The following is a 14,196-nucleotide window of genomic DNA, read 5'->3' on the forward strand; positions in this document are numbered from 1 at the left end:
ATTTTAGGTCTGGATCCCGCATAAGAAAAAAAAGTTGATTAATAGCAAGCTGAAAATTTGTTAATAGCTTAACGGTGTCTAGTCGGACAAACTTTAATATATGGGAATACTGGAACAGGGAAAGTTTTAATGGTGGAACAGGTTAAAAATTTGGAACGTCAGACTACGAAAACGTCAGATGTATTTTGTCGGACAGAACTTCCAATTGATTTGCCCTTTCATTAAACTCTCGTGCAAAAATCAGACTGGTGTCTTATCACCAACTGAGCGTTTTAATTAGTGGAACACGAAGAACATGTCAAATGACAGGAATCATGTTGGTTAGTAATAGCAGTCAGATTTTTGCATGAGAGTTTAATGAAAGGGTAACAAATCAATTGGAAGTTCTGTTGGACAAAATTCATCTGACGTTTTCGTAGTCTGAGGTTTCAAATTTTTCAGCTTGCTAATAATCAACTGGTCCCTCGAGGGACCAGTTGAGGGATCCCTCTACATTTGGTGTACCTCTGATCCCACGTTTTTATTTTTTTACGTTTTCTTTGGTTGTCATTAGGCTGGCTTTGCGAGCTGTACAAGTTGTACAGCTGTAGAAGTCTTCCACTATCTTTGTTATTTTTTATGGGTCCTTCTCTTCCTTATTATTGGTGTCTTTAATTTGATAATTTTCTTTAATAACTCTATTAGGTACTCTTATTTGTTTATGTCGCATTTTAGTTTTTTTCTAATTGTTTTATTCAGTTCTATGTATTCCTGAGTATGACATTTGTTTTCCTCTAGTAGTAGTATTCTTTCCTTCAATAGTTGTTTAGTTTCGTTGCTTATTTTGTCTTCTCTAGTTCTTTGCGACCTGTATTCCGGCTCTGAGCTGATTTTTATTTATTTTTTATAAATCAAAACATAATTGAAAATCTTCATCATAATAGTGTTTATGGTTTGGAATCAAATAAAATACCAATATTAGTACACGATGTCAAATATATAAGTTCTTGTCATATATAGAAATCTTTTTTGTCGACAAATAATCAATTTTATATTTTTATTCAACATTCTTTTTATTTTTAGATGTAAGAAGTGTACCCAATTTGGATTCCACAAATCCATTTGCCAAGAATGTACCCATTTCAAGAAAGGCGAGCAATGTGAAGACGAATGCACCCCAGATTACTATCCAGACGTATCCAAGAACGAATGCATCGCTTGTGACAAAGAATGTAGAGGCTGCACCGGCTCTGGCAGTGACAACTGTATTGAATGCCACAACTTAAAACTCTTCCCAGACGGTAACATCGATATGAACAGTACCAAATTTACCTGTGTTTCTTTCTGTCCATCAGATTTTCCCTATAAGGTCTATCCAGAAGAAGGTCATGCTTATTGTTCTGACATAGCAAGTAGTTCTTTGCTATCTTCTCCTAAAAACACTTTCGAGATCTTAATTATTGTGGTTGGAGTTACTGTAGGTCTCACCATATTACTAGGACTTATTTATGCATTTTGCTACTACCAACGTAAAGAAAAAATCAAAGAAAATGCAATGAAAATGACCCTAGCATTAACCGGCTTGGAAGATAACGAACCGTTGAGGCCTACTAACGTAAAGCCAAACATAGCAAAACTGAGAATAATCAAAGAAACAGAACTCAGAAGAGCTAATATTCTTGGATACGGAGCTTTTGGTAAAGTGTATCAAGGAGTCTGGAACTTGGAGGGAGAAAACTCAGCTAAAATTCCAGTCGCAATAAAAGTTTTACGAGAAGACACTGGAGCTAATACTAGTAAAGATTTCTTAGATGAGGCTTATATTATGGCAACAGTAGACCATCCCAATCTCCTGCAGCTACTTGGAGTTTGCATGACGTCGCAGATGATGTTGGTAACACAGCTTATGTACTTGGGCTGTCTTCTAGATTTTGTACGAAACAATAAGGACAGAATTGGTTCAAAAGCTTTGCTAAATTGGTCTACGCAGATCGCTAGAGGAATGGCCTATCTGGAAGAAAAGCGTTTGGTCCACAGAGATCTTGCAGCTAGGAATGTTCTTCTGCAGACACCAGGTTGTGTGAAGATAACCGACTTTGGTTTAGCCAAGCTCTTAGATATAAACGAAGAAGAGTACAAAGCCGCTGGCGGCAAAATGCCTATCAAATGGTTGGCCTTGGAATGTATCCAACATCGAATCTTCACCCACAAGTCTGACGTTTGGGCGTTCGGTGTTACACTATGGGAATTGCTAACTTTTGGTGAGCGCCCTTATGACAATGTTCCTGCTAGAGATGTACCTGAATTATTAGAGAAAGGAGAGAGGTTGCCTCAGCCTGAGATAGCTAGCATCGAAGTTTATATGATATTGATAAAGTGCTGGATGCTAGATGCGGAGAGCAGGCCTTGCTTTAAGGAGTTGGAAGATGATTTCTTCAAGATGGCCCTGGATCCTGGAAGGTATTTGGCGATACCGGGAGATAAGTTCATGAGGCTGACGAGTTTCCCCAATCAACAGGTAAATATAATTATTTAACATTTTTATTTCTGAGGTTTCAGATATAATTGTCACAGTTATCATCTAAATTTTATTTCCATGTGCTATGTTTCTCCATTGTATTTCAGTGTGTTTGTTGCATCATTATCGTTCTTGCTTTATAACCCCATGGAAGTCCGAAAACTTTTCTCCAATATTCCGTGTATATCTCCTTGCTCCGTCAAACACGTACTCTCATGTTTCCCATATCTTCTTCGATGTTGTCAGTTAATCTTTTTACAGATCTTCCTCTGATATTATCAGCTGACCTTTTTCTGGGTCTTCCCCTTTTTCTCTGCTCAATGAGTATCGTGGAGTGTTTTTCTTACTAGATAATTTTGCTCCACCACATTGCATGTCCTAAGAACCTCAGACATACTATTTTAATGAGTTTAAACGATATCTGGTTCCTAATATAATTCTGAGTTAGAGTTGTATTATTTTCTCCACATAACATGCACTTGTATATTCACTGTTCCGTAAATTATCCTCAGTACCTTCCAATATCCAAAACCTTTTTCAACGTGGAATGAAGTAAACACTTCTGTTGTATGTAGGCATAATATGAATTTATTAAAAAATCCTTAAAATTTATCCACGAAGGAGTGGAAGTACAAAACGTTTTCGGTCACACTGACCATCATCAGTGTAAACCTGGAAATAAGTAAACCACTAAGATTAAAAAGCAAAAGGGTGAAATGTTGACAGTTGAAAAAATTTTAAGAAAATGTGGTTACTTACGTCCAGTGTACAAGTAATTGAAACTAGCCACTTCAATAGGTATAAAAACCTCAAAAATACATTATTGTTACATTCTATAATGAAAAGTGGTCGACATTAAGTCGATGTCTTAAGATTTAAAGATTACATGTGAATGTATTTCATCCTTGCTCGAAAATTGCACAAGGTAAGTACTTGTGTTCAGGTGAGAGGTTACGAACCAACTGATTAGACAGTTTGGTGCCAGAAATGTATGACAAGATGTCAAGGGAAGTTGGGTGGATTTTTCATCTGTCAACCTAAAAATTTTTGTTTCCATTTTCTCAATATTCCTCATTCAATAACAGTTATTTATTCTTTTTATATTATACCTCCCACAATTTACAGATTTCAACAGTTATCTCTTATTTCTTTACAAATTTCCTGATATATATGCAACCAATAATATTTCAGAATTGCATTTATTTTATTTTAAAAATAAATTCTCAGCTATAAATATTTAATTAGTTTTACTCCAATATCTTAACATTTATCAATATTCCTAATATTCAAATCATAACTTTCAATAGCTCAATATGCAGCTTAAAAAGTTTTTACAATCAGGTTTCTACTATCAAAGAAGATAAAAATAACAAAATTTTATTTTTCTTTTAAGACACTTACATATCTTTTAACGATATTTTCCTCTTTGATTTCAGCTCTCATTTCATTCTATACTTCACACAACTTACAGATATTATTAGTATTTTCCTATTCTATCAATATTTAGTTTCCTTAGTTTCCTGTAACATATGCAACCAACCATATTTTAAATATTTTTGACTTTTTAAATACTCCCAGACAATTCCAACAATATCCATTATTCACAATATCATAACTTTACTTAATTAAATTTAATTCTTCCACTCTTTCAATTTTGAAAAACAGTTTATGACGTCACATATTGTTGGAGCAGAATTTTGATATTTGTTTTTTAAATTCAGCTTGCACTAAGGAATGCATTACCTCAATTTTAAATTAGAACTCACATTAAACTTTTTAATATCTGCATTTTTCAATATACCAATTAAAACTAAATATTAATCTCTTTGTTAAAAAAATTTTCGGTTGACGGATGAAAAGTCCACCCAACTTCCCTTGACATCTTGTCATACATTTCTGGCACCAAACTGTCTAATCAGTTTGTTTGTGACCTCTCACCTGAAAGTACTTACCTTGTGCAATTTTCGAGCAAGGATGAAATACATTCACATGTAATCTTTAAATCTTAAGACATTGACTTAATGTCGACCACTTTTCATTATAGAATGTAACAATAATGTATTTTTGAGGTTTTTATACCTATTGAAGTGGCTAGTTTCAATTACTTGTACACTGGACGTAAGTAACCACATTTTCTTAAAATTTTTTCAACTGTCAACATTTCACCCTTTTGCTTTTTAATCTTAGTGGTTTACTTATTTCCAGGTTTACACTGATGATGGTCAGTTTGACCGAAAACGTTTTGTACTTCCACTCCTTCGTGGATAAATTTTAAGGATTTTTTAATAAATTCATATATGCCTACATACAACAGAAGTGTTTACTTCATTCCACGTTGTTATATTATACAGCCAACTACAGGGGTATACAGCAGGGGTATACGTGCAGGTGGTATACAGCCAACTACAGGGTTTACTCCCTTTTTAAAGTTTCAAAACCTTTTTCTCCAACTCCAAAGTTTTCATTCCTTTTTGTTAAGAGAATGAGTCTCTGAACCGTACGTTAGGACTTTTTTACATCTTTAAAGGGAAGAAGGAAAATCCTCCAGATCTAGGTATCGTTGGATTCCCAATACCCTAACGAAGTTGTACCAAGACAAGATGCCCGAGGTGGTTAGGCCTTTGACATTTCGTCCAGTCACCTCTCCAAGACAGTCAGCATTCAACCAAAAACTTCTCCTCTATCACTCCAGACATGATATGTATATTCAAGAAGATTCTAAGCTACTCAATCCACCACCAAACCAACTCGAGGCGGAGTTTATTTTAATTAATGACATGTATCTAACTATCTTCTCCTTTTTTGAGTATATCGTTTATATTGTTCTCGGTCTTGCGCAGCGTGTAATAATTTATCTGCTGATAAGTCAGTGCATTGACGAAGGTCTCGGGGCTATGAATATTTCTTCCCGCCAATTCCTTTTTTTTTCGCTCGATCTTTCCGTTGCGTATTAACTCCAATATCCAGAATCTGCTACCTCTCCTTATATGCCCCAGATATTCAAGTGTTCTCTCTTTATCATTTTCGTCAATTCACCTTCGCCTTGACCTATTCTGTTTAGGTTAACTTTTATTAACGGGCTCATTGTTGACAATAATTAGTTGCATATGGCCAACGTCTTGTTTACTAACCATAAGTAACTTTGTCTTTAATGCATTTAGCCAAGTCCGTTATTGGAGCATTCTCTAGTGACTCTATCTATAAGCAATTGAAGATCTTTGATACTTTCAGCCATGATCTAACTATACTAACCATATCTAACTATGCAGCTATTTAAACTAATGTTTATATTTTATTATTTTCAGAGCAACAGAGAAATTGTAAAAAGTCTTGCCTCAGTGATAGAATCCTCCGAAGGTACGTTTGAAAACGACGGCCACCTCCAACCAAAATCCCGTGCACCTTTGAACGCCAGTGGTTTAATAATCCCCTCAATGTCCCCGTCCCCAAGCAACAACAGCTATTGGCCCTCTGCTCAACCGATGACATCTGATGGAAGCACTTCGCAGTACCAGAATCATCTGAACCAAAAGCTGTTGCGATATGCACAGTCCCATGGATTCGACTCCAGTATTCCCACTCAATCTGATGCTTCGAGCATCAAATACTGTGGTAATTCCCTGAAGCTCAGGGACGATATTGGTTCTGACGAGTACGACTCAGTGGCGAGATCACAAGCTAAAGTAGGTACCTTGAAATTGGATCTTCCAGTGGACGAAGACGATTATTTGATGCCTTCTCCGCAACAGAGTCAAGGAAACACTACTTACGTCGACGTTATCGATACCAAGAATACCGACAATCCTAACCAAGCCCCCTTCACCAACTACCAAGATCTCTACAAGAACAACGTAGATAATCCTGAATATCTGATGAACAACGATCCTCCCAGCCAAACCGTCGGTCTTCCTACAGTGTCAGAGTTTGTTTCTTCTGGCAACTTCGACAAAGCTTCTGGTTTCATGCCCCCTCCAGCGTACTTACCTCAGAAATCAGAAGAAGAATCTGATCATGAATATTACAACGACTTCGATAGGCTGCAAAGAGAGTTGCAACCTCTTCAGAAAAATAAGGATGGATCTATTGTTTGATTTTCAGGATTATCTGGTGTACATCGCACAAAACTTAATGTACAAAATTGTTAATACAAAGTCAGTAAAACTGAGCTATTAGAGTACTGTTCAGTTCAAATCTAATGATAGATATGATCTTTTATCTGAAGAAGAAAAACAAACATGGGTCTTTTGGATCTACCATGTATTAATGGTAGAGGATCTGCAGAATCCTCCTATGTGATTGTTACGTCTGTATGAATCACATATTCTAAGGAGAAATGCTGCCAAAATGCATACTATCAGAAATTGCATTTTTTTAACATCTTGAACTTGCTTTTAGTGAAATAGAAGCAAGTATCTTCAGTCACAATGGTGTACTTCATTTTTTATAAAACCAGCACCTTTCAAAGTTTCACCATGCATGATTTTTGCGTTTATCTTCATTCAGGACTCGAAATGTGACTTGCACGTCTTGGCAAAACAAATTTGCACATCTTATAATAACTTTGATTGATTGCTTCACCACGTAAGTTCGAGCATATACTAACAGAGGCAGCCTCAATCACTTTCAATGCTTTGAACATGACAAGAGTGAAATACATAAAACACCATGCTGTCTCTCTTGTACCTCGTAGCCAGCGGTTCGCCTTTTGTACAGGAAAGTAGAGGGTTTGAGATTGACCAATCAGAGCTAGTTGTCAGAGAGACAGGATGTAGTTTTATTTGACTATCTGCAAGATATAGTGCAGTATATTAAGGTTTATAACTCTGAATTCCATCAACTTGCATAGCTTTTCTTGAAATTTTGACAGTAGAGAATACCTTAACAAGCAAAACCTACCTAGGTTGAAGTGTACTTTTACCTTGGGGGTAGAATCTACCCTAACTGGAGATTTGGAAGCTTTATATTGAAAAAACCTCAAGAATTAGTTGAAACATATTTTTAAGCAAAAATGTTCTATAGAATTTCTTCGAAAAATCCAATAGAGACGTTATGATTGAAAATTTCAATTTTGCTCATGTTTTCAACGGATTTTTCACGAATAACTCAAAAACTTTACATTTTATCAAAAAATCTATAAATGGATAAAAAGTCGAAAATATTGCAATTTTTGATTTTTTACGAGCTATATTTTATCCATTAACAGTTTTTTTTCGATAAAATGTCAATTTTATGAGTTATTGATGAAAAGTCAAAATTCAATGACGAATAAGTCTACAAATATTGATTTTTCGAAAACAAAACTCGGTTGAATATTTTTTGTTTAGAATGTAGGTATTTTTCTATCCCTTTGTAAAAAATATTTTTCCTTTAATCGTAATATTAGTATTATTTTTTCTATGTCTATGAGACTTTTTTTTAACATACCTCTTCTTAATCACTTTTTTATCTAATTTTTTATGCGATTTTAATCTTTTTTGATATATGTAGGTACCTACTTATTTTTTTTATTTTGTATTATTTATTTTCTTGTGTGTTTTTTTATTTTTTTCTTTATTTTTGAACGTATGTCAATAAACTTTTCATAAAAGCACAGTTCAGCATAGGGTAGATTTTGAAGTCAAGGACAAATAGAGGTTAATTTCAAAATTTCATCAAAATCGATGTGTGTTGATGGAAACCTGAGGTGATACCTAATTAAGATCGATTTAATTTGAATGGAACAGTACCTCTATTAATTTAGTTTTATTGACACTTTCTAGATCCTTAAGGCCTTTTGTACTTTCATTTTGGAGGCAAGGCTGTGGTAAACGATCATTTTTATGATACTTAATTAGGTTTAGGAATCGTTTAACTGTAATGTCAAAACTTTGACAATAACTGAGTGCCATGGAAATGGCGTAATCTATGTACATAATTTTGCATGAACTTTATCCTTTTTCGGAAACAGGAAATATTGTTATAAATTGAGTACAATCTGACCAAATGTTTTATATTTTGTGATTTTTAAATTCTACGATATTGTGGGTTTCTAATTGTTTCGATATTATGTTCAGACAATGTAAGGGAGGTTGTAAGGATTATTGATATTATTTTAATTTTTGTTTTATTTTATAACATTTTTTATCGCCATATTTTTTATGGAAAGTATTCTGTATTTCCTGTATGGAAGAATCAATAGCTCTTTAGATAATGTTATATAATTATATACCTATATGTGTTAGGTATAACAAATTACACAGGCCAACAAAAAAATTTTATGCTGAAGCCAAATTCGGTCTTAGTTTTTTTGTAACATCGTAGTTTTTGAGCAAACCTGCTTTTATGGTAAAATTAGTGAAAAGCTGTATTGAATCACCATCGTTGTTTTTATTTACAGTAGGTTTTCATCCTAACTGTTACCTTCTTAACATGTTTACTAGAAGGAAAGGTAGAAGGCCAGAGTCAAAGAGTAAGATCTCCACATACATGATTGGCAAACCAAATGAAGACTGTGGTGAGACAATCCCTTCATGAAGCATCCGACTGGCACAGAATCACATCCAAGGAGACAGCAAGCTAACAGTATTTAGAATGTTACCACGCCCTGATGGGGGTTCAGGGGATAAGGAGAAGAACATGTTATCTACAATAGTACCATATTCTAGGTCTTTTGTATTTCCTAAGAATTTTGTAACAACCTGCTTGAATTATACCCATGATTCTTTCTCATGTATGGTCATTGTAGTTTCAAAGTTAATGTCGAACATCATTTTTCGAATGTTGGGTCCTACAAAGACGCCTTCTTTAAAATAAAATCAATGGGAAAATACCCAGTAGGGTATTACTCTACACCATAATTAAAAAATCATACAGAAGTAAAAACTTCGTTTGTACAATGGTATAAAAAAAGTTGATTAAAAACTATTAAAAGTCATCCAAAAGGATTGGCAAAACGTTTTCGATCTAGATCAGATCATCTTCAGTGCCTAGAACGAAGTATTTCCACGTTAGAATGAATGCAAAAGGTTAAAATTTTGACTAGTTGAAGAAAAAATGTGGTAATACTTTCGTTCTGCTTAGTACATGGAACTAGCAACCGTATGAAATTGGTAACATCGAGAAATATGGTTTACATGATAAATATAATATTTAAAGCGACTTTAATATCGAGCTTTTGACCAGTACTCGTTCAATAACCTCCAAAACTCTCTCCTCTCTTTCTCTCAATAATAATCTCCTGAGACCCAAGTATCTTTTTTACTTGGTGTCACAAATAATTTTAATAAGTATAGTTCTTGTAACTTACTCTCTTGGACTTTACAGAATCGAAGAGGTTTTTCTTCTCAATTTGATTTGTCTCTCGTTCCATTTTTCAGCTACTCTCCACTATCAAACAACCACTAGTACTTGCTTCTGAACTATACGCGAAAACTTTCGACTGTCTTTCTCGGATGCCGACTACACAATCCTTTTTCTTTTCCAAAACTGTCTCAACATTCAAACTTCCCTTTCCCCATTCCAAATTGTCAAGCCAATCAGAAACATTTCTCTTTCCACATTCCTCTTCGAAAAACCAGGCATTCTTTCAAACAATACTTCTACTCATCCTAATCACTTTCCGGAAATTATACAAATACTCTTGTGCTTAAAACAAACAGACTTAAAATTCCAAATCGCTCTACCTTTATTTTTCTAAAAACTAATAATTACAGCTACCTGTGGATTTTACCTTCCCGTAACAAACAATCTTTTTAAATTATAATCCGAAATAAATTGTCATTTCACTTCACTGTATTTACAAATGTCTTTAAGTCTTCAGGGAAAAACTCATTAAGGAGAAACCCACTGCGTAAAAGCTACCTTCTACATAGTTACAAATCAATATACAGGGTGTATCAAATTTATGTGCCCGCGTTATAATTAAAAATTTAAATTTTTACTCTATCTTTGATTGATAAAGTGATACATAATAAATTGAAGAATCTCAGATGCAGAATCCACCAATTTAATAAGAATTAAAAATGGTAAATAGTATTTTAAAACTGAGATTTTTCGTGTTGAAAGTTCTTACTGGTACATCCCTTAATCTGCGACTTTTTCGAAAACATACTTTTTCACAAGGGTATTTATCCTACCCTTTACAGAGTTTCTTCCAAATTAGTGAAGACGATTGTTATGAATAACTAACAATTATTTTAGATATTTATTTTACACATTTCAAAAAATTTGAATGATTCAGAGAAGAATCCAGAAGAATATTTGGTTAAGAAATTACCAGTATACAGTGGCGTACGCGCCATATTATAAAGGGTTACAACTCTCTTACATTGAATAATTTTGTACCTTTTTACAAAAGTTGTATGTTTTACATATTTTAAATATTAATTTTAATACCAGTCTCGAACTGAATATTTCCTGTAATCCTATTGTATATAATTGTAGTAATTCAGGGTGAGTTATTAGGGGAAAAGTGATGCCAATCCTAAATATTCTTGCCCAGCCTATCTGTGATAAAACTTAATGTAGCTTACCGAGTGTATAGAATAAGTAAGGTTATTGAAAAATATATAAAAACGTTCAGTTGGAGCTCATTTTCTCGATGGACAATTTTGTAAATGTACAGATGACAGCAATATCCGGAACCGCCAAGGTCAGAGCGATCGAAAACTTTCAATATGCGACGTTGTCAGATCAATCAGATTTAAAGGGGTTTTCGGATTTTTATTTGTTACCTTTTTCACAGTAAAATTTCTTTCTGCTTCTTACGTAAATTTTAGAACATTGTGTACAATTTCACACGATTTTGTACTTAGTGTTTTATTTTTTACGGCACTTGTAATATTCATATTTATTTAAAAAAAAATTAAATGTATTCTAAATAAACAACTATTCCTCGAGTGTATCTGGCAACGTCGCAAAGCCACTGATTTCGTGCAAAATGCATTTTAAATGGATGTTTACTCTTTGCACCAACGCGTTCAACCGAAGACCTCTCCTTGATTTGCTACCTGAGTGACATTCGCGGTGTCAGACATTACAGTTGTACATTAGATCTGCAAATCTAGATTTCAATATAACTTATTTCTCTTCTGAGCATTTTTTAGATGTTTTTATTTATAATTCTTTTGTTTGGAGTTTTTTGCTGACCTTCTGAGGAAACCCATTTTTGTTGTCAGTATTTGGTGTCCTGTTCATCAATTGAGTTGGTGAAACCAGAATTCGTCTGTTAGCGAGCTTTTCATAAGTGAATAAATGGGCAGGTTTTTTTCCATTTTTTTCATTTTTAGTTTTTCTCTTTTTTTTATGTATTGTGGTAGTACCTTTCTACGTTCATTGTAAAATGTTTTTCCAATTATATTTTTTCCAATTTAAACTTTTTTTTTAAATTTTACAATTTTTTTAAACTTATTTTAGATTATTCTAGAAAATGAGCTGAAACTGACGTTCTTTAAGAAAATGTTTAGCACAAGTTACATCATGTTAGATTTTATTTTATTTTTTTTTTCGAATAATAGAACCAAATCTCAGCGAAAATCTCATTTGTACGTAATTTTTGTATAGGAATAGTAAGAAGGGGTTTCAAAAATGTTATTACTTATTTTTTTTGTTATTAGCACTAAAACTGTGCCATTTTCTACGAAGAGTGCCTTGTAATTTTATCAGACATTTCCATATTAGTACATTTATAAAGATTTTTAATAAAAGCTATATTTTAAAAATACGATATGTGTTTTATTTTCTTGCACACATGATTTAGCCAGCCTGTAACCAGCACCTTTAGCAGATTACCTATATGGAAAATCCTTGAAAACTCTGAATATGCACCTTTAGAGATCGAACAACAAGCAGGATTCCGAGCAGGACGAAAAAAAAGTAGCCAGAGACAGAAAAATACATCTATTATTCGTCGATCTAACTAAAACATGTCGACGGTTGAAAGGTAAAAGGTTGTAACCCACAAGTCAAACTTTTTTGAGGAAGTAGAAAAAATATTATGAGGAAACCATTAATTTATACATGAATTATTGATCTACAAATTAATGAAACAAATGATTAGGTTAATTCCTCATAAAATTCTCAAATAGAACGTTTTTTCTACTTCCTGAAAAAAGTTGATTTGTGGTTTACAACCTTGAAACACGCTCAAAGTCTAAATATTTGAAATTCCGACCCAGTAATACTTTCGCTACGCCCTGTATATCGATCTTCCGCATAGTGCAGAGTATGGCGTTATTCAATTCTCACGGGATTTGGATGTTTTATTTCGGTTCATGCGATTCTTTGAAATTTGGTGTACTAAGGTGCCCCAAATTGTTGATATCCTACAAAACTGTAAACTGAATATTTTTCAAAGAGGTTCCATGTTAAGTAGGGACTCAGAGTATTAAAAGGTTTTTATGATATTTACAGTCTTGGTTTATGTTCGTCGGTATATCCAAATAGCTAGAGGAAGAACCCCTGCTATGCTGTAGACTGTTGCAGTCTAGAAGATGAAAGGTTTTTATGATATTCACAGACAAGAATCCTATTGTATGTGTATTGCAACAGGAAAGGTTTAACCTAAGTCGAGGCTTTTAGTAAAACTCTGAAATATTGTTTCTGAGGACTAACTGTAATATTCTGAGTCATCGCATTTCGTGTAAACTCAAGGGATTTTGTTATTGCGAAGTTAAGTATTTGTAATTGGTTGAAAGTAAAACCATCATGGCGTTCGAGGGATGTCTTGAGAGTTTTTCTGACCATTTGATTGGTAGAGAAATATCTGGTATGATTCCTATTGGTCAAGGTAGGAGGTAACTTCTCTTTTTTTTGGGAGAAGGAACCCAAGTTTTAGAGGGATCGAGTGAGCGGTCCCAAAAATCAGTTCCGTAGAAGTCACCATCAAGTGAAGTTGAGTGATGAGTTCCACCAGGGCCATCATCGAGTTAAGTTGAGTTTTGGTTCCTTTAGGGCCATCGTCATGTGAGTTGAGTTCCATTGAGTGTTTCGGAATGTAGTTTTCCAGTTTCCCAGCCGGCTAGGTTGATTCCATCCCGGCGAATGTGATGGTGTATCGTGAACCCCGGCGATTTTCTCGCTGTTTCTAAGCAAATCGTCGTTATCATTTTATACCAATTTTGGTATCCACTAATTTCTTTTAAGCAGTCAGAACCAGAAGTAGGAGAGAATAGTTTCAATTTTCTCATTACTATGTTTAACAGTGCAGCTAAAACATGTAGTATGCTCACATACTTTATTTTGGTCAAAGTTAATGAACTTTAATAATCATGTTCGAGTCTAACTAAATGATTTATGTTCCGAGTCTTAACTAAATAATTTTGTTCGAGTAAAAGTAAAATTTGATCCAGTTTAACGAACTTTTAAACTATTTATGTTCGAGTTGAAAGCTGAATTTTTCTATAATAACGTTTGTTTATAAACAATGTACTGTTTGCTGTAGCTATTCACAGTGAAGTGTTTTCTCGCGTAGTGAAATGGCGTTTTGGACTTACCAACCAACAACAGAAGAAAACAGGACATTCATTGTAAGGTATAAGTTGTATGTTTGTAAAACTTTTTCGTTTCATCTTTGTTTATTTGGTAATCTGGTCTCTAATTGTAATAGAGAGATCAGAGATTAATTTTTTTGTTTTTAATAAATAATGTTTGATTTTCAACATATAATTTATTTTCTTCCCTTCTCTCTTGAATCGTAAGAACGTTAAAAAAATTGACTGAGT

The 14,196-nt window shown here is 33.9% G+C and overlaps 1 protein-coding gene across 1 annotated transcript in view; it reads left to right on the plus strand.

The window, feature by feature from the left end:
- The window catches only part of LOC126891998 (epidermal growth factor receptor), a 135,154-nt gene extending 122,957 nt beyond the window's left edge, over positions 1 to 12,197 (plus strand). Inside the window, exons 4-5 of the mRNA XM_050661381.1 lie at positions 1,063 to 2,497; positions 5,803 to 12,197. Coding sequence (XP_050517338.1) covers positions 1,063 to 2,497; positions 5,803 to 6,588 — 2,221 coding nt within the window. The 3' untranslated portion in view covers positions 6,589 to 12,197. The remainder of the gene's footprint in view (positions 1 to 1,062; positions 2,498 to 5,802) is intronic.
- The last annotated feature ends 1,999 nt before the right edge of the window (positions 12,198 to 14,196 follow it).

Source organism: Diabrotica virgifera, chromosome 9, assembly GCF_917563875.1.
Source record: "Diabrotica virgifera virgifera chromosome 9, PGI_DIABVI_V3a".
NCBI classification, from domain to species: domain Eukaryota; kingdom Metazoa; phylum Arthropoda; class Insecta; order Coleoptera; family Chrysomelidae; genus Diabrotica; species Diabrotica virgifera.